General features: G+C 40.0%; 2 protein-coding genes across 3 annotated transcripts in view; one reads left to right on the top strand and one right to left on the bottom strand.

Moving 5' to 3' along the window:
* LOC135160845 (stress-activated protein kinase JNK) overlaps positions 1–10,921 on the top strand; it is a 35,899-nt gene extending 24,978 nt beyond the window's left edge. For both annotated transcript variants that reach the window (XM_064117917.1, XM_064117918.1), the window contains exons 3-10: positions 1,876–1,944; positions 4,400–4,813; positions 5,219–5,348; positions 5,762–5,959; positions 6,052–6,316; positions 6,429–6,587; positions 6,676–6,800; positions 7,689–10,921. In XM_064117917.1, the coding sequence (XP_063973987.1) occupies positions 4,674–4,813; positions 5,219–5,348; positions 5,762–5,959; positions 6,052–6,316; positions 6,429–6,587; positions 6,676–6,800; positions 7,689–7,847 (1,176 nt within the window). In that variant the 5' untranslated portion in view covers positions 1,876–1,944; positions 4,400–4,673 and the 3' untranslated portion in view covers positions 7,848–10,921. The remainder of the gene's footprint in view (positions 1–1,875; positions 1,945–4,399; positions 4,814–5,218; positions 5,349–5,761; positions 5,960–6,051; positions 6,317–6,428; positions 6,588–6,675; positions 6,801–7,688) is intronic.
* A 258-nt stretch (positions 10,922–11,179) lies between these two features.
* LOC135160828 (probable histone-lysine N-methyltransferase CG1716) lies at positions 11,180–18,522 on the bottom strand. The gene is made up of 4 exons (XM_064117873.1): positions 17,885–18,522; positions 12,789–17,644; positions 12,136–12,471; positions 11,180–11,885 (listed from the first exon to the last, which is right to left on the bottom strand). Exons 2-4 carry the CDS (start codon positions 17,622–17,624, stop codon positions 11,730–11,732), a joined length of 5,328 nt encoding a protein of 1,775 aa, XP_063973943.1. The 5' UTR covers positions 17,625–17,644; positions 17,885–18,522; the 3' UTR covers positions 11,180–11,729.
* Positions 18,523–18,774: the final 252 nt, after the last annotated feature.

The raw sequence follows: 18,774 nt of genomic DNA, 5'->3' as shown, positions 1-18,774 counted from the left end.
TCCACGGAGAGAAAAATTATTGAATAATTATTCAGCGGTTCCGGGATCTGCCAGTCACAACAATATTCAATAAACATTACAGAACAGCAACGCACTCTCTCAGTGAATTTTCAGGAAAAAGTCCAAAACCGCAATGTTCCGTAATTTTTACTGAATCTTGTTACAGTCACGTAATTTCTAAAGAAATTATCTCTCCGTATCGTAAATTACATATCGAAACGTAATTTCCACTGTCAAAAATAATGATATCGTCCCTTAAACCTTCCGAGTTGACTCCACAATCAGTGAGCAAACTTCATTCTGTAATTGTCAACCGAATATTACTTTTCATCGCGTCGGCAGTAAAAAAAAATTCTCAAAATAACTGCAAACGATGAATTACCATGAGGACTTCATTCAGCCCCGAATGGAGCGTTCAGAATGCGAGACAAAAATAAGTTGACTTGTCCATTGTGCTGTCTAGAATACCCTACAACTTTGTCATGTGTAATATTTCAATGTTGACCGGATGCGTCCGTCCGGTCACAACTGATAGCAGAAAAATATATGATAAACAAGAAGAATCTCCATTTTTCCTGGCAAATGTCTCCACTTTGGAAGGTCTTTCAGTTTTCTGGGGTTGTTTGATGGCTCGGCAATCCATTCTCAACCAACTTTTGATACTGAAAGGAGTCCTCACGTCGAAATTCTCCCACGACAGTTGCACAAGATTAACCATCATCGTGACAAGGAACATATTCGTGCAATGAGCATCAGTCTAAAACAACACTTTTTGCTCTTATTGCTTAGCTTGACGTACCCCTCTCTCAGGGGGATTCCTCATCGTCGCTGTCTGCATACGACCTTCGAGAGGATGATGATGAAAATTTTTATTCTGGGGAGATAACACCTTTGAAACTTTATATGTCTCCCAAACGTACTTCAAATATAATAGACGTCCTTGACACGTGCACACTTGTCTATCACAGAGATGTTGAGTATTATGTATCTAAACCATGTGTGAACAATTGCAGGAATATATTTATCCAAACGTGAGCTTTTTAGTGGTTTCGTTGAACATAATTTTTCAAGTTAATTGAAATATATATAAATACAATCTCCCCATTAACATTTTATCCAAGGATCCAGACAAGAGAGTGAATCCCATAAAAAGTTATTCGGTTGTAAAGAGAAATGGATAATAGTGAGAATAACGATGGTGATATCATTCAATTAAGTATTAAACCAAGAACTAGTTGAAAAGAGATCGTACCCAGCGTAATAAAATTAAATAAACAGTGGATTATCCATACGGAATGGAGAGGTCGTGTAAAATAATCGTGAACAGTTGTACTGCTAAATTATTGATTGACAAAATGATAGCATACACAATACAACAGCGATATGACGAGTTGTTTTCCCCTGTGACAATGTTCAGTGGAGAATATCCAGTCCTTTGTCCATCAATCCTCGAATTCTATTTTCTCTGTCGCCAAGGGATTTCTGTTATATCCTCATTATGTCGTTCTCTCAACTATAAAATGATCGTTTACTCAACTCAGAATCCTGTTAATCTCCAGTGGATTGACGAAAGTCAGCTGTCACCATCTTCCGAAAACGATAAATCCACGGTAAAGCCATTTGCTGGAGAAATATATGTCAAAGACGTTAAAGACGATCGTTTCGTTTTTCTCACATATTTCAAGGTACCGTCCGACTCGCTTCATCGATTTCAATTTCGTCGACCTGTGCACCCTTCTTGCCTTCTTATTCTGTTCGACGTATATCCTGGCTAAAGTTACCATAAAAAATTGTACTTGGGATTTTCCATGTTATATTTTGATATTCATCCCATTCGTATGGTGGATCAATTTATATGGGTTTTATTTATTTCAGATTCGCTCGAAGAATCGCCAGGGATTCGAAGGGGATTTCCGTGATGGTCAACATGGCTGTGAATTTATGGTGAGTTTGATGAAAAAAAATTGCTCATTTCGTTGATGTTTTAAACGGATTGGCTATCAAGTGCTTCTCTCATTCGGTTTTGTTATAGTCCCGGGGATTAATATAATCAGACTAAAGGTTTAACTTTTTGCGACGATAAAGTGATAATTCAATGTCATATGAGCTCTGACATTTCCTGTTATTTATGGTATAACGGAGATGGGGAATATTTTGTGACAAAAATATTTCACCCTTTTTTATGCGGAGGATACGGTAATTATCGGACAAGGGTCAAACGGATGAAGGGAAAAATGGTACGTTGAAATAATGAGGGAAATTCGGTTTTTTTATTTCCAATGTAGAAAGTGAGAATTTAGGGGTTTTGGATGGGATCCAACGTTGTTGCAGACAAACTAATGTGTCAAGGAAGGCATCTTGGCATTCGAGTGTGTGTTAAGAGAAACAAAAATATACAGAAACCCACCAAAAACAGGGGAAAAAGTAGATTAAAAAGGTAAAGTAAAAAATAGGTGAAGAGTGTGTCGTAGTAAAGCGCACGTGATATCGTAACAGGATCGTTTCGTCTTGCAAAGTTTTCCGTCTCCACTACCGTAAAATTTCCATGGCATTTGCCACCCCTCAACTCTCATTTTCACGCCCTGTATCTCCACTCGCTGACGTAAATTTTCATTTTATCTAGCTTTACGTATCTGCTCTGCTACGTTTTCGAGGGAGACTGGTAATATAGAGGATGGTTTTCGTACTTTTCGAGTGTGGGTTAGCTCATTTCCAACTTCTACCCTCCTCTTAATTGGATCTTCAGTTAAAATGAAGCACTTGAATGCCTCGTTAGTTATACCTAATGATAACAAGTTGATGGAAAACTTTGGGCTTTGTGATTAAATATTTTACCTTTTTTTGGTCTATTGTTGAGCTTAATCTTGTTCATTTGGGGAAAACAGTTCATCTCTCATTAAGAGGAATTTCAAGAACATTGTTGTACTTCACATCAAGTTGATGTCACTGTGAAGGGCTAAGGTAAGATGAGTCTATTCCAATCCAACCCAAGTGTTCGTTAATTCTTTTCTCCAGTCTTTATGTTAACTCAGATCCAGCCTTAATTTCTGATCAATATCTCACAGTCCAGAATCAATAGATTTTTTTTATCCAAATTGTTCTGCAGAAATTGTTTTTCGTGGGTTTATGAGACTGACAAATATCAATGAAAATACTCTCAATTGTGATTTTGTCTGTCCACTGGAAATTTATCCGGAAAATGGAGGAGTAATTCAGGAAAATCACTTCAGTTTGGCTTGATAACTCTAGTTCACCCGAAAATTCATGAATAAGGAAAGGAAAAATCTTCCAGCTGACTGGTATGCTTAACCATCGACACGAGACCAAACCAATTTCAACAATTTCCGTGAAAGCGCACCCCAGAGATTCATTTGATATATGACGTTGCAATAAAGGGAGACGAGAGAAAGATAACAGCAATGACACGTGGATGTTGCTTCTCGCTCCAGGTCGTTACCCTTATCGATTCAGCCGTCCATATTAGAGTGAGGAGTCTCGAGGTTTCCATTCGATGCCTCCCAAAAGATCTCTTGCCCTCCAGGAGTGAGGGGGAAAAAAAAAATGTTGGAAATAGTGTGTGACCCAGTTCTTCCCTGTTACAACTTCTTGGTTACCCCGGAGCACCCTCACGTTTATACTTTCATCGCAGGATTTCGCATTCAACGGAGTGAATGCATTCTTTAGTCTAATGCGACATGCATTCAGCCCTCTCTTTCGAGTCATCACGATGATTCCGGTTTTTGAGGGGATCTGAAAGAGATTCAGATGGAAAATTCACGAGTTTGGGGGAATGAGAGAGATGATTATTACGGGTTTTTGATAGAGTCCGGAGTGCATGTTGGAGAGATGGATGAAGTTATCATGAGGTTGGCCCTTAATTACCTGACCTTTTTCCCCCGGCCCTCCCTTGGAAAGCCCACGGAAAAATTCAATGGGGCTGTTGGTCGCTCGCCTCCATTGCGTGCCGGCTGGAGTGGGTGTGACCCTTTACAGAGTCAGACCTATAACTTACAGCCAATTCCCTTTTGTCTGTTCCGCTATAAAAAAAAAATTGGTGAAATGTTTTCTGTTACCGATATACTCTGCCAAGTCAGCGAGGGAGCAGGAATTCAATATTTCTGAAATATATATGAAAGTATAAATGATTGCAGAGGTCATGCAATGTCGACAAATTATGAAAATTCCCCTTTTGCTTTTCGGGTAATTACAATAACGTTTTCTCCAGGGGTCGACGGGCTAAAAAGTTGAAAAAGGAACCCCAACATGAAAAATAGAAGAGTTATCCATAAAACTGGAGAAGTCTGTTTTCCCTAAAATGTAAAAGTTTTTTCATCAGGGAAAAATAATTGAGCCATTAAACTAATGAAGCCATTATTCTGAATTTTTTTTTTTCTTCCAGACAATTCCAGCAATCAGGGTAACTCACAAGTGCTCACTAATCCCCACTTAGGTTGACCCCAAGTGAGCTGGAGCAAAAAGCATTGAAGAAAGCAGGAGCTTGTAGAAATAAAAAAATAACTCGTTGAATTGAGTTGATTCCACTGTTTTTAGAATTAAATCAGTGAAGCCTCAAAGTGGCTAAAAGCGTAAGTCCATTTCGTAGCTGCCACCAGGAGTTGACCTCCAGTTTGGAGTCACAGGTGGAGGCTGAGGATAAACGTGGACCGAGGCGCATGCCTTACCTCGGGCCTGACATGACAACCCGGCTGCCCGCCATGTTTTACACGGTCGAGGTCGGGGACACAAAGTTCACCATCCTCAAGCGCTACCAGAATCTCAAGCCCATTGGCTCGGGTGCGCAGGGAATTGTCTGGTAATTGTCATCTCATTCATATCCGGCGTAATTTTTTTGTCCAGAGGTAGCGATAGAATATCTTTTACAGAAGATCAGTTCCCCCAGAGACACTTTATTCTTTCAAAAATCCTCGGAAGACCATTTTTTTTTCTAATATTTTTGAAAAACCATTTATGGTTGGAAAATATTTTTAAGAAATCTGATCTTTCGATAACAGCCTATAAATTAAATTCCCCCTGGGGGAATTTGTCTTCTGAAAAGCTCTTTAGCTCACCATTTTTTATTTTTTTCATTTATTGAAAGACAGATGAAAAATGTTGAGTTGACGTTGAGGGGAATATTCACCCATGTTTCACTATTCAAACCCTCGTGCTCAGAATTTCATGGCAATAATGTTTATTGTTCCATTGTTTTGTTTATTAGCGCTGCGTATGACACTGTTACTGCACAGAATGTCGCCATCAAGAAGCTCTCCAGGCCATTTCAAAACGTTACGCACGCCAAAAGGGCGTACAGAGAATTCAAACTCATGAAACTTGTGAATCATAAAAATGTGAGTAGGCATGTATTTTCGTACTGGCATATCATGACGTTTTCATATTTTATTATGTAGACAAGTATTTGCCCGAGTATTCAGTAATAAACGCGTCATATTAATTTTTTGATATTTCGTTGAATACCAAATTGCCCTCCTAATGGGCGATGCCAGTTCAGGGGGGGAAAAAATTGAAGAAATTTTTTTTCTTTGTTCAACAACTTCGTAAAAAAATGCTACTCTTCGCATTCAATGCTGGAATATTTAATTACAATCCATTTCAATCTAATTAAATATTAAATTGAACTCTGTAACATCTAGGTTAATACTTCGAGATCACTTCCAAAAAAATTGTAGAGAAGTACTGCTTCTTGCTTGATAAAATTATCGTGAAGATTAAAAAAAAATTCTCTTATGTACTTCTCCCCCAGATAATCGGTCTGTTAAACGCATTTACTCCCCAACGATCTCTCGACGAGTTCCAAGACGTCTACTTGGTGATGGAGCTGATGGACGCCAATCTGTGCCAAGTCATACAAATGGACCTCGACCATGAGCGCATGTCCTACCTGCTGTATCAGATGCTGTGCGGTATAAAGCATCTCCATTCAGCCGGTATCATTCACAGAGTGAGTATTCAATATTTTGGTGTATTCATTCATCGTTAAATTCAATATGAAAATTATTCACTCATTTTCTTTTAAAAAAATCCATTGAATAGGACTTGAAGCCAAGTAATATCGTCGTTAAGTCCGACTGCACTCTCAAGATATTGGATTTTGGCTTGGCAAGGACCGCTGGTACGACATTTATGATGACCCCGTACGTTGTCACACGGTATTATAGAGCGCCTGAGGTCATTCTTGGTATGGGATACAAGGAGAATGTAGACATTTGGTCAGTTGGATGTATAATGGGTGAGATGATAAGGGGTGGAGTACTCTTTCCTGGAACTGATCATATTGATCAGTGGAATAAAATTATCGGTGGGTACTATATTCTACTGAAGATAAATTTTGATGAAAAAGTCATCCAGTCCCTCCAAACCATTGAATTAATTTATCTTTGGATCGATAATTGATTTTATTTATTGAATAGAACAACTTGGAACACCAGCACAAGAATTCATGCAACGATTACAGCCAACAGTACGGAACTACGTGGAAAATAGGCCTCGATACATGGGTTATCCCTTCGAGAGGCTATTCCCGGATATTCTCTTTCCCACAGACTCCTCGGAGCACAATAGACTGAAAGGTGAATCTAGATGAATAAACTCCTCATTGTGGCATTCACCGTGTCACCATGTAATTTCATGTAACACTGTTATTATTATCTGTTGCAGCGAGTCAAGCGAGGGATTTACTGTCGCGTATGCTGGTGATCGATCCTGAACGACGTATCTCGGTCGATGATGCCTTGCTGCATAATTATATCAATGTCTGGTATGACGAGGGCGAAGTTAATGCTGTGAGTATTGATTATTTAATTCGCTTTTCATTGTATTAACCACAAATGGAAACATTTTTCGTGAAAAATTCTACTCTGTTGGTTTTTATTATTTTATTTCGAATAAATGTACGTATTTTGTCTTACTCCCTGTGGTATTGGAAAACAAGGAACAGCATACACGTGACAACAAGCCGTATAGCACTCGGCATGTCATTGAGCAATGTTTTATTTATTTTTTTTTGTCATCAATACGTTGATGGTGCGCGCTTCCGAGTGCTTTGGAATATTGGAAAAGTTTAGAGCTTTAAAAACACTAACTAGCAGTGAAAATTCCGAATGTTTACTGCCACTTCCAGGGGCGGCTATAAAAATTTCAATGCTACGAATAGTTCATATGAACGGGTATACGAATTTTCGGGCCACATTTCTCGGCCACACCTCGGTTTTCGGTGGAGGTAATTCCAAAGTTTTTTGTAAAACTAGAAAAAATGCAGACAATGTTTTGATTGATTCACGTAGAGGGAAATAAAATCAATATTTTGAAAACCAAATTGGAAATAGTTCCTCCAGTTGCTGCAAAACTATTTTGGAAATAGGATTAAAAAAAAAATTAATACCCAGACCTTTCAGCCATTTCTGAACGTCAGAGGTGGCAGAGAGCTTTTGGATTCAATTTTCAATGGAAAATCGAAGCTGTGAGAGCATGAAGAATTCCAATCTCTCGGTTCAGATGTAGAAATTGAATTTTCATAAATAATCTTCTCGAAAATTCAATCGAACATTTTCAATCACACGGATATCCGTAGAAATTTCAACTCTGGCGTGATAAACTCATTGGAGTCGAGGGAAAATGCAAAAATTCCAGACGAAGATAATTATTTATTCATTCCATTCTCCCCTTTTTAGCCTGCACCAGGCCCCTACGACCACAGTGTGGACGAACGAGAGCACACAGTGGATCAATGGAAGGAATTGATTTATCAAGAGGTCATGGAGTATGAGACAAGCCACAATCCATCAGCCACAGCCCAGTCATCAGTCGACACTGTTGCTGGATCACGGTAGACACGCCGGATGTGTCAAATGTTACGTTTCCTGGAAGAAACGAAATATTGTTCCCAAAAATTTCACTCTAATTACTAATTGAAATCTTATTCCGCCCGAATTTGTTTTTCTTTTGTAATCTAGACGAAAATCGAGAGGTCGAGCAACAAAAAACGAATATACGTTTTAGGGTATTTTTTCCCCCTTGGATTTTTGATTGTACATTTTTATCTTATTTTGAGAGCTTTTCATGGGAATTGCATGGCCCGTATGTCTCCTTTATGCCTGGCAAACACGAGCACATCGTTCACAGTTTTTTTAACTCCTTTTTGTCTCTATTTTCATATCGTTATGGGAATAGTCCACTTGGGGACGATTTACTGTCGCTGGATTTATTGTTGCTCGAATATTTCGGACAATCATGCTTCATCATTCAAAAATAGTTAGAATTTTAGAGTTTTGAATGAGAAAATGGCAGTCGACTGAGAATAAAAATAGTACGAAATTGTTCATCTCATTTTTAAGAACAGTTAAGTTTTTTTCCTGAAAATAGTGTAATTCAATGGATTTTCCTTCATTCTCAAAACATTTTTCTAATGAAAAAATGACACGAGATTTTTTCATTCTCTCAAAAATGGAATCGATAGATTTAATTTCTGTTTCTTCATTTCTACGTTGCTCGACAGAACGGTTCGATAATTACCAATTTCCTTTCCACAAATAATTTATTGCGACTGCCCCAAGAATGTACAGTGCAGAGAGAACAAATCGATTTGGATAAAGTGGAGAATTAATGAAATTATCGTTGTGAATTTCTTTTTTTTAATTGAATTGATCTAAGTTTCAAGGGCCCATCAGTGGCCCATTGTACATTTAGTCTGTCATGAATAAATTCTATTTGTTATAGATTGAAAAATGTAGCTAAGAGTGAAAAAACAAACTGACGATTGTGTCGAGTATTGAAATGAATGAAAATTCTTGTGACACATCGATAAGGTGAATTCGTGCAAATTGTAATTTGTAAAACCGTTGAATTTTTATTTTCCACTGAAATGAATAGTTATGTGAATATATTGCTACAGTCCGATCCAAATAATCAAGCTTTTGTAATACTAATTATAATAAAGTAATAATATGGCTAATTGAGTATATAAATATTAAATGAAATAATTATTGATAATTGCATTGCACACGAGGTTTAAACTAGTGTGTTTGTATGGATGTGTATTTGCTTGTGTGTGTGAGATGCGAGAGGGAGAAAGTGCGACATTTGTCTGAGGAATTTTGAGAATTTTACGAGGTTCGAATAAGTAAGTCTGGGAATTTTATGATTTTTTTTTATGGGCCTTGGTTTTATGGAAATGTTTCACGTTCGTGCGCTCCAATGCTTCATCCACTCAATGGACAGGGTGTAGACAAAATAAAACAGTTGAATTTGTACTTCTTTATATCGATAAAATTCACTCAACGTCCAGCAATACGAATACTACTGTCTGTTTATTTATTAATTCTGTAACTTTTGTGGAATTATGTTTGTGCAATGTATTCGTTAAATCGAATTCCTGGATTACTGAGGAGTAGGATATAATGAAAATTTATGTTTGTATTTTGTTCCTTTTGTTATAACTTTGTTCTAATGGTACCCATTCTCTCAACGGTTTTCTAAAGGTTTTTTACTTATGCCTTTTTTGATGAAGTTTCAATGGTGATAATGATCGTGATTCGAGATGAATTGTTGAATGACACAAATTATACATTTATAAATACATCACGGTTTGGGTGAAACGAAGTAAAGCAGAATAGAATTTAAGAGTGAACTGATGGGTCATAATAATAATAATTGGTTGGATTAATTTGAAAGAATTATTCATTAGGTAAATACACACGAAATGGATTAAGAAACAAAAATTCATCTTTATGAGGGATGAATCGTAAGGGGATATTGTTCACATTTGAAAAGATACATTACAGGATTCCAGAGGAAAATATCGAGAGATATTTTGTTGCGCCTGATAAAGTCCTCAACAAAACGCTTCTCCAATTTTTCACCCATCACTGAAAAATCAACCCTCCACGTTTCGCCGCTTTCATCCCGTAGCAATAATTCCCTCAGCATTAAAAAAAATCCTGCGAAGCAGACTCACCCCTACGAATTATTCCCCAACGGACTCCCCAAACACTCACTGATGTCCATTTCGAGTGTATATTGACAACCAAAAGAATGCCTGTCTCAATTCGAGAGAAAAAAAAATTTTAAAAACAATAATTCAGCGAGAACCCAACAGAACCCCCTAATTCTGCTTTTAGACCTAGGAATAGCCTAGACCCGCGATTATTTTTTACGTACTCTAGAAAGTTGAGCGTCAAGCGAGTGAAACAACTGTTTGATTAAAACAAAAACTCGAAACGAAAGGTAAAAAAAAAATTTAAGAGACTTCGCAGTGCCTCTTGATCTCGGAGGTAATGGGCTGCGCATTGTACAGCTTTTTTCTTCATTGTTCTCACTGGGGCATTAAAAAAGCCAAAAAAAAAGAAAAGGACGAGTCGCTGGCGCTGACTCGTGTTCGTTTTTTTCTACGTTTTCCAAAAAAAGAAAATACAAAAAAAAAATGATGAGAAGGCAAACACGGGACGTTATGATAAGTCTCTTCTTTTCGTGCATGTGTATGTGTGCGTGTGACAAAAGGAGAAAAAGAATATTCGCAAAAGGGCATGAGAATGGATGGAAAAAATGCTCAGAGAATGGAGAATTTCTGAAGAAACAGAATATGAAAGAAAAGATAACTGCGAATGAAGTAGATAGACACTTAGCCGATGTGTAATAGTTGCAACTAGAGCTAGTAGCCGATAAACACGAGGAAAATGAGAGAAAAATAAATAAAGAACAGCAACAAATAATAAAATAAATAAATAATGGAAGAAAACATGTAGTCGATTTTAGCAGTGCATGTAGATGAAGTTAGTTCGGTAGTTGAGATGAGAAAAAATTGCGCAGTGTAATCATAATTTATTATAAATATTATCGCAATTAACGTTTAATTAAACATATTATGTTACCTCTTCTGTAAATAAAGTACGATAATAATTATTATAATTATTATATGGCTAAGGGGGAATGTGTACGGAGCCATTGGAATGAGGAGGAATGAGTGAGGATGGAGTTGACGTTTTGAATTTTCTGAGGGGAGGGAAAATTAATAAAACATGGAATGCAATAAACCCGTGTGTGAATCGATTAAATTTGTTCGTTGTTTTCATTAATTCCTTTTCTTTCAATTTTTTTTGTTATGAATTTGATTTTTGTTTTCATCCTTCTAAATTAGTAAGACATTATGAATCATCGTACGACAATATGTTGTGTAAACTTGGCTATATTATACTGTATTTACATTATCTGCAAAGAGCACAATAAATTTCAAGTCTTAATCATTAACAACGATATTAAACTTGAATATTAGCTAGATGGATCGCCTGCCTCACATGAGTTCATTCGAAATAATCATGTTCACGGAATATCCAGTGGTAGATTCGTGAGCAATACGTCCGTTATCATTGGAAAAATAAGGTGAAGAACAATTCAGAAATCGTAAAAAAACAAATTACCCTCCATTCCTAGGGTAATTCTGCCATTTATACAAAAGAAAAAAAATTCAACATAGAAAACGGAAACGACATTCCTCTTAAAAATAATTAAAATTTTCCTAATGATGGGTGAGATTATCACGTTTGGAAAAATATCAATTACTTCAGTATTTATGTCTAAAACTCGAACGATAATTTATCTACATATAAACTCTATAAACGAACTTTATACACACTCTCTCTCCCTCACTCGGTTGAACCCTATCTCTTGGCTGGATCGTAATGATTGTTTTCCTTTTCACTAATTACATGATTGTTGTATTAATCATCATCTGAAGATCGCTGGTAGACCGGGCCAAACTTGCTCATGTATTTACGCACAAAGTCTTTAGCTTTGTGTTTAACATTCTCGTTGCACTGTAACTCGTCAACACTTTTGCAATGTTTCAGTTCCTTTGCCATTACGAAGTGAGTGAGCTGAAAAATAAATATGAATATTATCTAGTTGGCAGTAGCTTTTAAATCGAATATCAAAAAATTCAAAGATCACACAAAAGATAATGGGAAAAGGGAAAATTCTGAAGTCTCATAAATAAAAATCCAATGGATAGAACCCAAGAAAAATGTGAAAAGAAAAAAAACATTGAGAAATAATTTCTCTAGTTTCCCCATCCGAATTCAGTCCCTCAACACACGATGTAAGTAATGGTGATGAAAAAAAAATTACCTTTCTCGCCAAGTACTTGAAATCCTCAGTATTCGTAATTCTCCCTTGCTTGCAGTCATTTTGCCTGTAAGGATTCAAGAACTTGACGATAACTGTGGCCATATTGACTCTAAAACTGTCTTTAATCTTCCTCTCAGCGGTAAGTTCATTGGACTGTGCAATGGCTTGCAACTTAATAGCTGTATGTCTGGCCTGTGACTTTGCTTTATTGGCTCTTCGATGTTTTCTCATTTTGTCAATGTGCTCCTTGAGTTTGCCCCGTTCCTTCTGACGTCGGAGTTTATCTTTAATATCTTTATACTTCTTATGGTCCACTCGGTTTTCTTCTCTTCGCGGCTATAACGTTGATAGTAACATTATTATGAGTAAATGAAGTTCGTACGATTAATAAAGCACCAAAGAGTTTTCGAGGATTAAAACTTTTGCGAGGTCTTTTTGCTGTTCGATTTGAACCAATACTTGGCGATTTTTAATAAAACAGGGTTATTTAAAAAGACGTCGCCGAATTCCATAAAAATCAATCTAAGGGAATTTTTAATTTAAACGAAATTGGAGAAAGTTTAATTTTCCAAACATCGATTAGATAATGTTCAACCCATATTGCTCGATTTATAATTTTTTAAATAAATAAATTCTCTCCAGAAAATACTTACACTGATGATCCTCTCCTGGACAAGTCCATCCCGTCGTTTCTTGGCCTCTGGCCCAGCCCCGGCGATTCTCGGATCCCTCGATTTGTTTCTCTCTCCCTCCACCACCTTAACCACCTCGCCATCATCCCACTCATCCTCCTCCTCGTCGTCGTCCTCGTCGCTCGAGCTGCTCTCCTCAGTAGACTCTTCGCTGGAGGACGTCTCAGGTTGTATCCCAATGTGTGTCGGGGGTGGTGGTAGCCACTGTGAAACCCTCTCCTTCACATGATAATAGTAGTACCTCCCCCTGGGGTCCTTCGCACATTTCCATTTTGGGGGTAAATCTAATGGCGGAATATCTGGTTGAACTGTCCCCCCCTCTTCCTCCCCAACAGTCTCCATTGGTGTGGCAGTGAGAACATTCCCAGGAACCCCCTCGTTCGCACTATCCTCAACGAACGCCCTGGAAACCCCTGTACCAGTAGGTGGTGTGCCATTGTGTACAGACATGAGATTATTCTGCATCTGGAGATGTCCATCGACGAATTGTCCCTGAGCTTGAGACATCGTAGGATAGGATACTCCAGGTGGGGGGAACCCAGTAGGCATTCCTGGTCCATAAACCGATGAAGAAATACTTGGAGAAATATCCGGAGGCATGCCAGGCACCTGGTGAACACTCCCATGAACATTATGATTAATTCCCGGCCCCATTCCCCCAGGACTCTGTCCCATATGCATCTGGCTGTGTCCCAAGTGCATCTGATCGTGCCCACTGGCCTCTCCTTCATGCACAGGATATGCCTGCCATTGTCCCAAGTTAGGATTGAAGAACAAGGGATATCCAGTGTTGGGGTCAATCACTGGAGTGGCGATGGGATCTAATCCCAGGGCAACGCACTTGGATTCGTGATGTTGAAAGGCCTCTTGCTGTTGTCTCCTCATCCTCTCTTCTTCCTCCTTAGCAACCTTCATCGCAAAGAGCTGTCTCCTCTCGTACTTGGTTAGCCTACGAACTGGCACCAGGTTGGACCTCTCTTTATCTTTATTCCTGTAAGATTCAGAATCAGGGCTTTCACGTCCTCTGCGTCGATCCCTCCTGTCATAGCCAGAGGAACGTCTGTCATACCCCGATGAGACTCTTCTCTCTTCCTTCTGGGTATCCTCTTTATAACCGATATCAGCCTCTCGTTCATGCTCCTTCATCTGCTCGATTCTCTCCTTCTTTGGTATTCTGAAGACCTCCTTCAAGGACGACCACTTTGTCAATAATTCCAGAGCAAGATCAATGATCATTCTGATATTGTCAGACTCTGCAGGACTCCCCTGGCCCTCTCCATCCTTTTCAATCGGTGAATCTTTCCCACTTCCTTTGCTCTCCACACTCTTATCGTTGCTATCACAGTTGCTCTCCACTTCATCCTCGGTCTTCGGTTTGTTTGTCTCATCACTCGGTGATTCTGACTTTGGTGAGCTCTCGATAATCTCCTGTGACCACTTCTCAACAACCCCAAACACCTTACTATCCATTAGCATTGTCTTATTCGGTATTGGCAGTGTATTCAGCGTTTTCACAAGCTCCAGCCTGAAAACCTGGGCTTCTCCACCCTTAATTGCAGCGACATCCGTCATGTAGCTCCAGATCAATCTCAACCCATGGTAATCCAGGAAGAGTCTCCTGCAGGCCTCCACCCCAGACTGCAGAACTTTCAGTAATCGGCTTCTATGATGCATCTCCCTAGACCTCACCATCAACCTGCTCAGTGTCAAAGTATGATTTCGATTTTTCAAACCACAGCTGCAGAGCTTGTCAATCTCCTCTTCCAAGTCTTCATCCTCCATGTAAGACTTCTTCACCTCCCGTTTCTTCTTCTTGTCCTCCCTCTCACGTTTCTCCTTCTTCTCAGTTTTCTCCTGCTCCTCATCAGGAGTATCACCGATCCAGCCTCTGCAGGTGGCAGCCTCGCAGTAGCACTTCTGCGCCTCTTTTCCATACCTCTGAAAGTGGTAGTCAAAGGTTATCTCCTCACCAGCAGCGACAAATCTCCGGTTGAAAAATCCTATCCTCAATTCTCCATTCACCGTCCACTTCTGAGTCTCTGCGTTGGGATCACAGCTGTGATTTATAAATCTTGAAATATTTCCCTTTATCGTTGCATCAATAATCTGATCAGATTTAAGAGCCATGAAATAATAGTGCTGGTTCTTGTCTTTGGAATACTCCTTTGCTCGTCTCCTGAAATCCCTGGGATCCAGAACCTCACCGACGTACTCCATAATGAATTCACCAGGTTCCAGGTCCTGCACAGCTCGCAATCCAAGCCCCTTCTTCTCAGTTCTGAAGACTTCACACTTAGCGTAGTCACAGTTCTGAAATCGCTTGTTGGTGCACCTGTCGTTGATGTTACAGCGCGGGCCGCACTCGATCATCAGCAGACGATTGAGACAGTCCTCTCCGCAGCCCATCTCACCTCTCTCGAGCTCCTCCTCCGTCAGGAAACAATCGCAAGTCATTCTTTTGGTTTCTTTATTGGTGTACCGCTCGGTCAAGTAAAGATTCTCCTTGATTATCTCAAACTGGCTGAGACGCCCCTCCAGCTCTGGATCGGCCTCCTCAGGTACGGCCGCCAGCTGAAGGGGTTTAGGCACTGGAGACGAGTTTCGGGACTCTTTCACTGACTCTGATTCACTGGATACCGAGCTACTTGATACTGAGTTCTCTGGAACTGAGGGGAGAGCCTCGACATTTGGTGCCGATGTCGATGAGTTAAGAACTGAGTTGAACCCCAGTCGCGATGTGTTACCCCCCATTTCCAGTTCACTCGACCTTCGCCATCTCGACTTCACTTTAACCGGTTTCGTCGAGTCTGAGTCATATCCTGGTGTCACAGGAGTCAGGGGAGCATTTACATCCGAAGGAAGTGACTTGGTGCTATTCTCTTTATCTGATTGTGTCTCTGATTGACTGTCTGGAGTTGAAGCTGGCTGGAGTTTCTCTCGTTCCTGTTGAAGGGCTTTGGTGACATCTGCGATGGGCTTGGTGACTAGACCCCTACCTCGTGGACGTACCTTCATTAATCCTTGGGAACGAATCCTATTGCTTCGACGAACCCCTGAGCTATTGGACCCAGACTCAGAGCCTGTGGTGTCAGTGCTACCGCTTCTCGATCTGAAAAGCTTCTTCTCAGGGTCTTCTCCTGAGGGTTTTTCCTCCTGACATTTTAGAGTGACTGTGTCGTTGCTGTTTTCACTGCTCGATAAGAATTTTTGATCCTCGAAAGGTTTCAATTCTGGTTCACTCTCTCGAGATAACTCTTCGAGGGGCTCGGAAGCTTTTGAGGCTTTGGCACTTGGTGTTGAAGATCTTGTTGAGGTCCCATTGCTATTGTCTGAGTCTTCTATGGGAGTTGTCGTCAGGGAATCCATCAGTACATTGGTCTCGGGTGATTGGTCGAGAGTTTCTTCAGTCTGCGGAGATTTTAAAGGCTCTGAGGGGGAGGTACTGGGGTTCGTAGAGGCTGAATCCAGGTTAGAACTGCCGGAATCCTCCAAGACATCCACAGATTGACAATTATCTGTTTTATCAGGGAGCAGTGCAGGTTCTTCTGATTTAAAATTCGAATTCTGCGGTTTCTTCAATTTTGCCTTGGCAGCTCTTGGGCTTTGCCTTCTTTCGATCTTCCTAGGGGCCTCCGGAAGATGTTGAGGGGATAAACCGTTGGAGGAGGGATTATTATCAGGATTGTCAGTACAAATATGTTCCTCAGACACTTCAAGGGATTCCTCGACAATTACAGCCTCGTCAACGATCATTTTCTCGATTTTTTCATTCTCTACAAGACAACTCACCGATTTTTCTGGGTCAGTATGATCTCGAGAGCCCCCAGACTCCTCACTAATTTCTGTTTTCACTTCACTTTCAATTATTTCGTCACAATTAGTACTTGTTAAAGGATCTTCGACACGTAAACACTCAACTCCCTCTTCTATAACTTGATATTCACTGGTGTCCTGATAATTATCCTCACCAGGGTCTGTCTCAGGGGTCTCCATCACCATAGCCGTGCCATCCTCGTTCTGAATCACATACACTACATTATCGCCCTCGAAATGAGGCTCCTCCATAAGAAGAACCTGTTCCAGAACGACATTAGATTCATCCTCGACGTAATCAGTATGTTCAATTTCTTCGGTTTCCACCTCCATTTCCTGACAGATGATCGTCTCCTCGATAACCTCCTCAGCAGTCCAAGACTCCTCTGTGGGAGGGACATCCTGAGAGTTTTCCAGGATCATCTCGTGGGGTTCAGGCTCCTCCTTCATGTCCAAATCATTCTCTGAATCAACTTTCTCAAGCACTGAATCATCCTGCAGTGATGTTTGACCATCTGGTGGTGGTGTTTCATTATCCTGAGGTATCACTTGTTCATCAATTGCAATTGGATCCTGCTCACCTAAGGATGCTTCTACTGGAATGATCTCAACGTCTCTAGCATCCGTAGAATCACTTTCATCATTTTTCACTGAACTTTGAACAGTTTCCAAACCAACGTCTTCATTCACAACATTGTTAACATCTTCAGGGAATATAACTTCCTCTTGAACCACATTTTTGGATTTTTGAACTATATTTTTGGGCTCTTTCGGTGGTCTTCCTCTCTTTCGTTTGACCACCACTTCAGGCGGTTTGGAGGGCTCCTCAGGGGCACTTTGGACCTCTACATGTGTCACCTCACCATTGAGCTTCTTTCCGTCAATCGACTGTTTCCTAGCGATCTGACGAGTCGATTTACGAACAGCCACTGGGTTAACTGGCTTGCCAGGGGAATTGCCATCACTTTTTCTCCTCCTCGCCATTTTTACACTCTCCAAGATGCCTAAAACAAGGGTCAACAAGTTTGGTGATTGTTCTCGAGGATTTGAGGTTGGGTTTGAGGTGTGTTAGGATTCACCAGGGCTTTACTACTGATACGTGGAAATTGAATTGTCCATTTTGGGTTTAGATTCACTGCTAGTCCCTCATTAGTCTCTTTGAGCAGTGGTGAGGGAGGGATACCTGAGATAATCGTAAAACACGTTCTAATGAACTGATAAAAGATGAGATTGAAAGGACTTACCTTGGAATTGGCTATCCTCGGGGATTCCATCAAGGTGGAATGCTCCTGGAGATGATTGTTGCGTCGAGTGAAGTCTCGAAGTTTAATCAAATTCTTGTGATAACTATTTGATGATGAAAAAACAAATGTTTTTGAGGGGATATCACTGCTGACGGGGCTTGAACTGGTGCAATTTGGGACTAGTGAGGGCCTTGAATTTTTTAGTGTTTGGGGGATGATTTTCGAACAGCCCTTGGTACGTCTGCCAGGACTTAGCGGCGAATTTTACAATCGGGAATGGGGTAGTGAGATCCGATGAGCGACAGTAGAACGGAACGAGACAGATGCCGAGGATTGGCCATTGAAGCGAAGGTTCTGAGATGGTGGAGTTGATGTTATTGGGCTACCTTTCGTTTTTCCGTTTAAGTTTCTTCGTTGCTATGTATAAAAAATGTATCACATATGTTAATTTTTAGTTTATTATTGATATTGAAGATGAGACGTGTTGTAATCGTCATGGGGATCAGTTTATTGAAAGAAAGATTTATTTAATTCGGTAATAAACCACAGTGGTCAGCCAGAGTGCGGTGTGATCACTAGGAGAGAAGCGAAATGTTGGTTTTACCGACGAATGATTATCAGCCATGATTTGCCGGCTGAGTGGTGAAAATATCTTTTCTCCACGAAAAAAAAATTCCAAAACCGCATTTCCCAGCTAACTCAAATGATTTCCAAATAATTGAAAGTAGATTCACCCGAAAATTAATTATTTGCCTGGCAGAGACATGCCATTGCCCTGGTGCGGGAAGAGTTGTCGGAGAGATTGTGAATGGCCTTACCGACCGTGCACCGTGGCCACAAATAGGGCCATAAGAGAGAAATACAATGTTTTTCTGTTCTTCAAAGTCCCC

The sequence above is a fragment of the Diachasmimorpha longicaudata genome, chromosome 3 (genome assembly GCF_034640455.1).
Source record: "Diachasmimorpha longicaudata isolate KC_UGA_2023 chromosome 3, iyDiaLong2, whole genome shotgun sequence".
NCBI classification, from domain to species: Eukaryota; Metazoa; Arthropoda; class Insecta; order Hymenoptera; family Braconidae; genus Diachasmimorpha; species Diachasmimorpha longicaudata.
The sequence above is the reverse complement of the archived record's forward strand: the minus strand, read 5'-3'. Positions and strand labels throughout refer to the sequence as shown.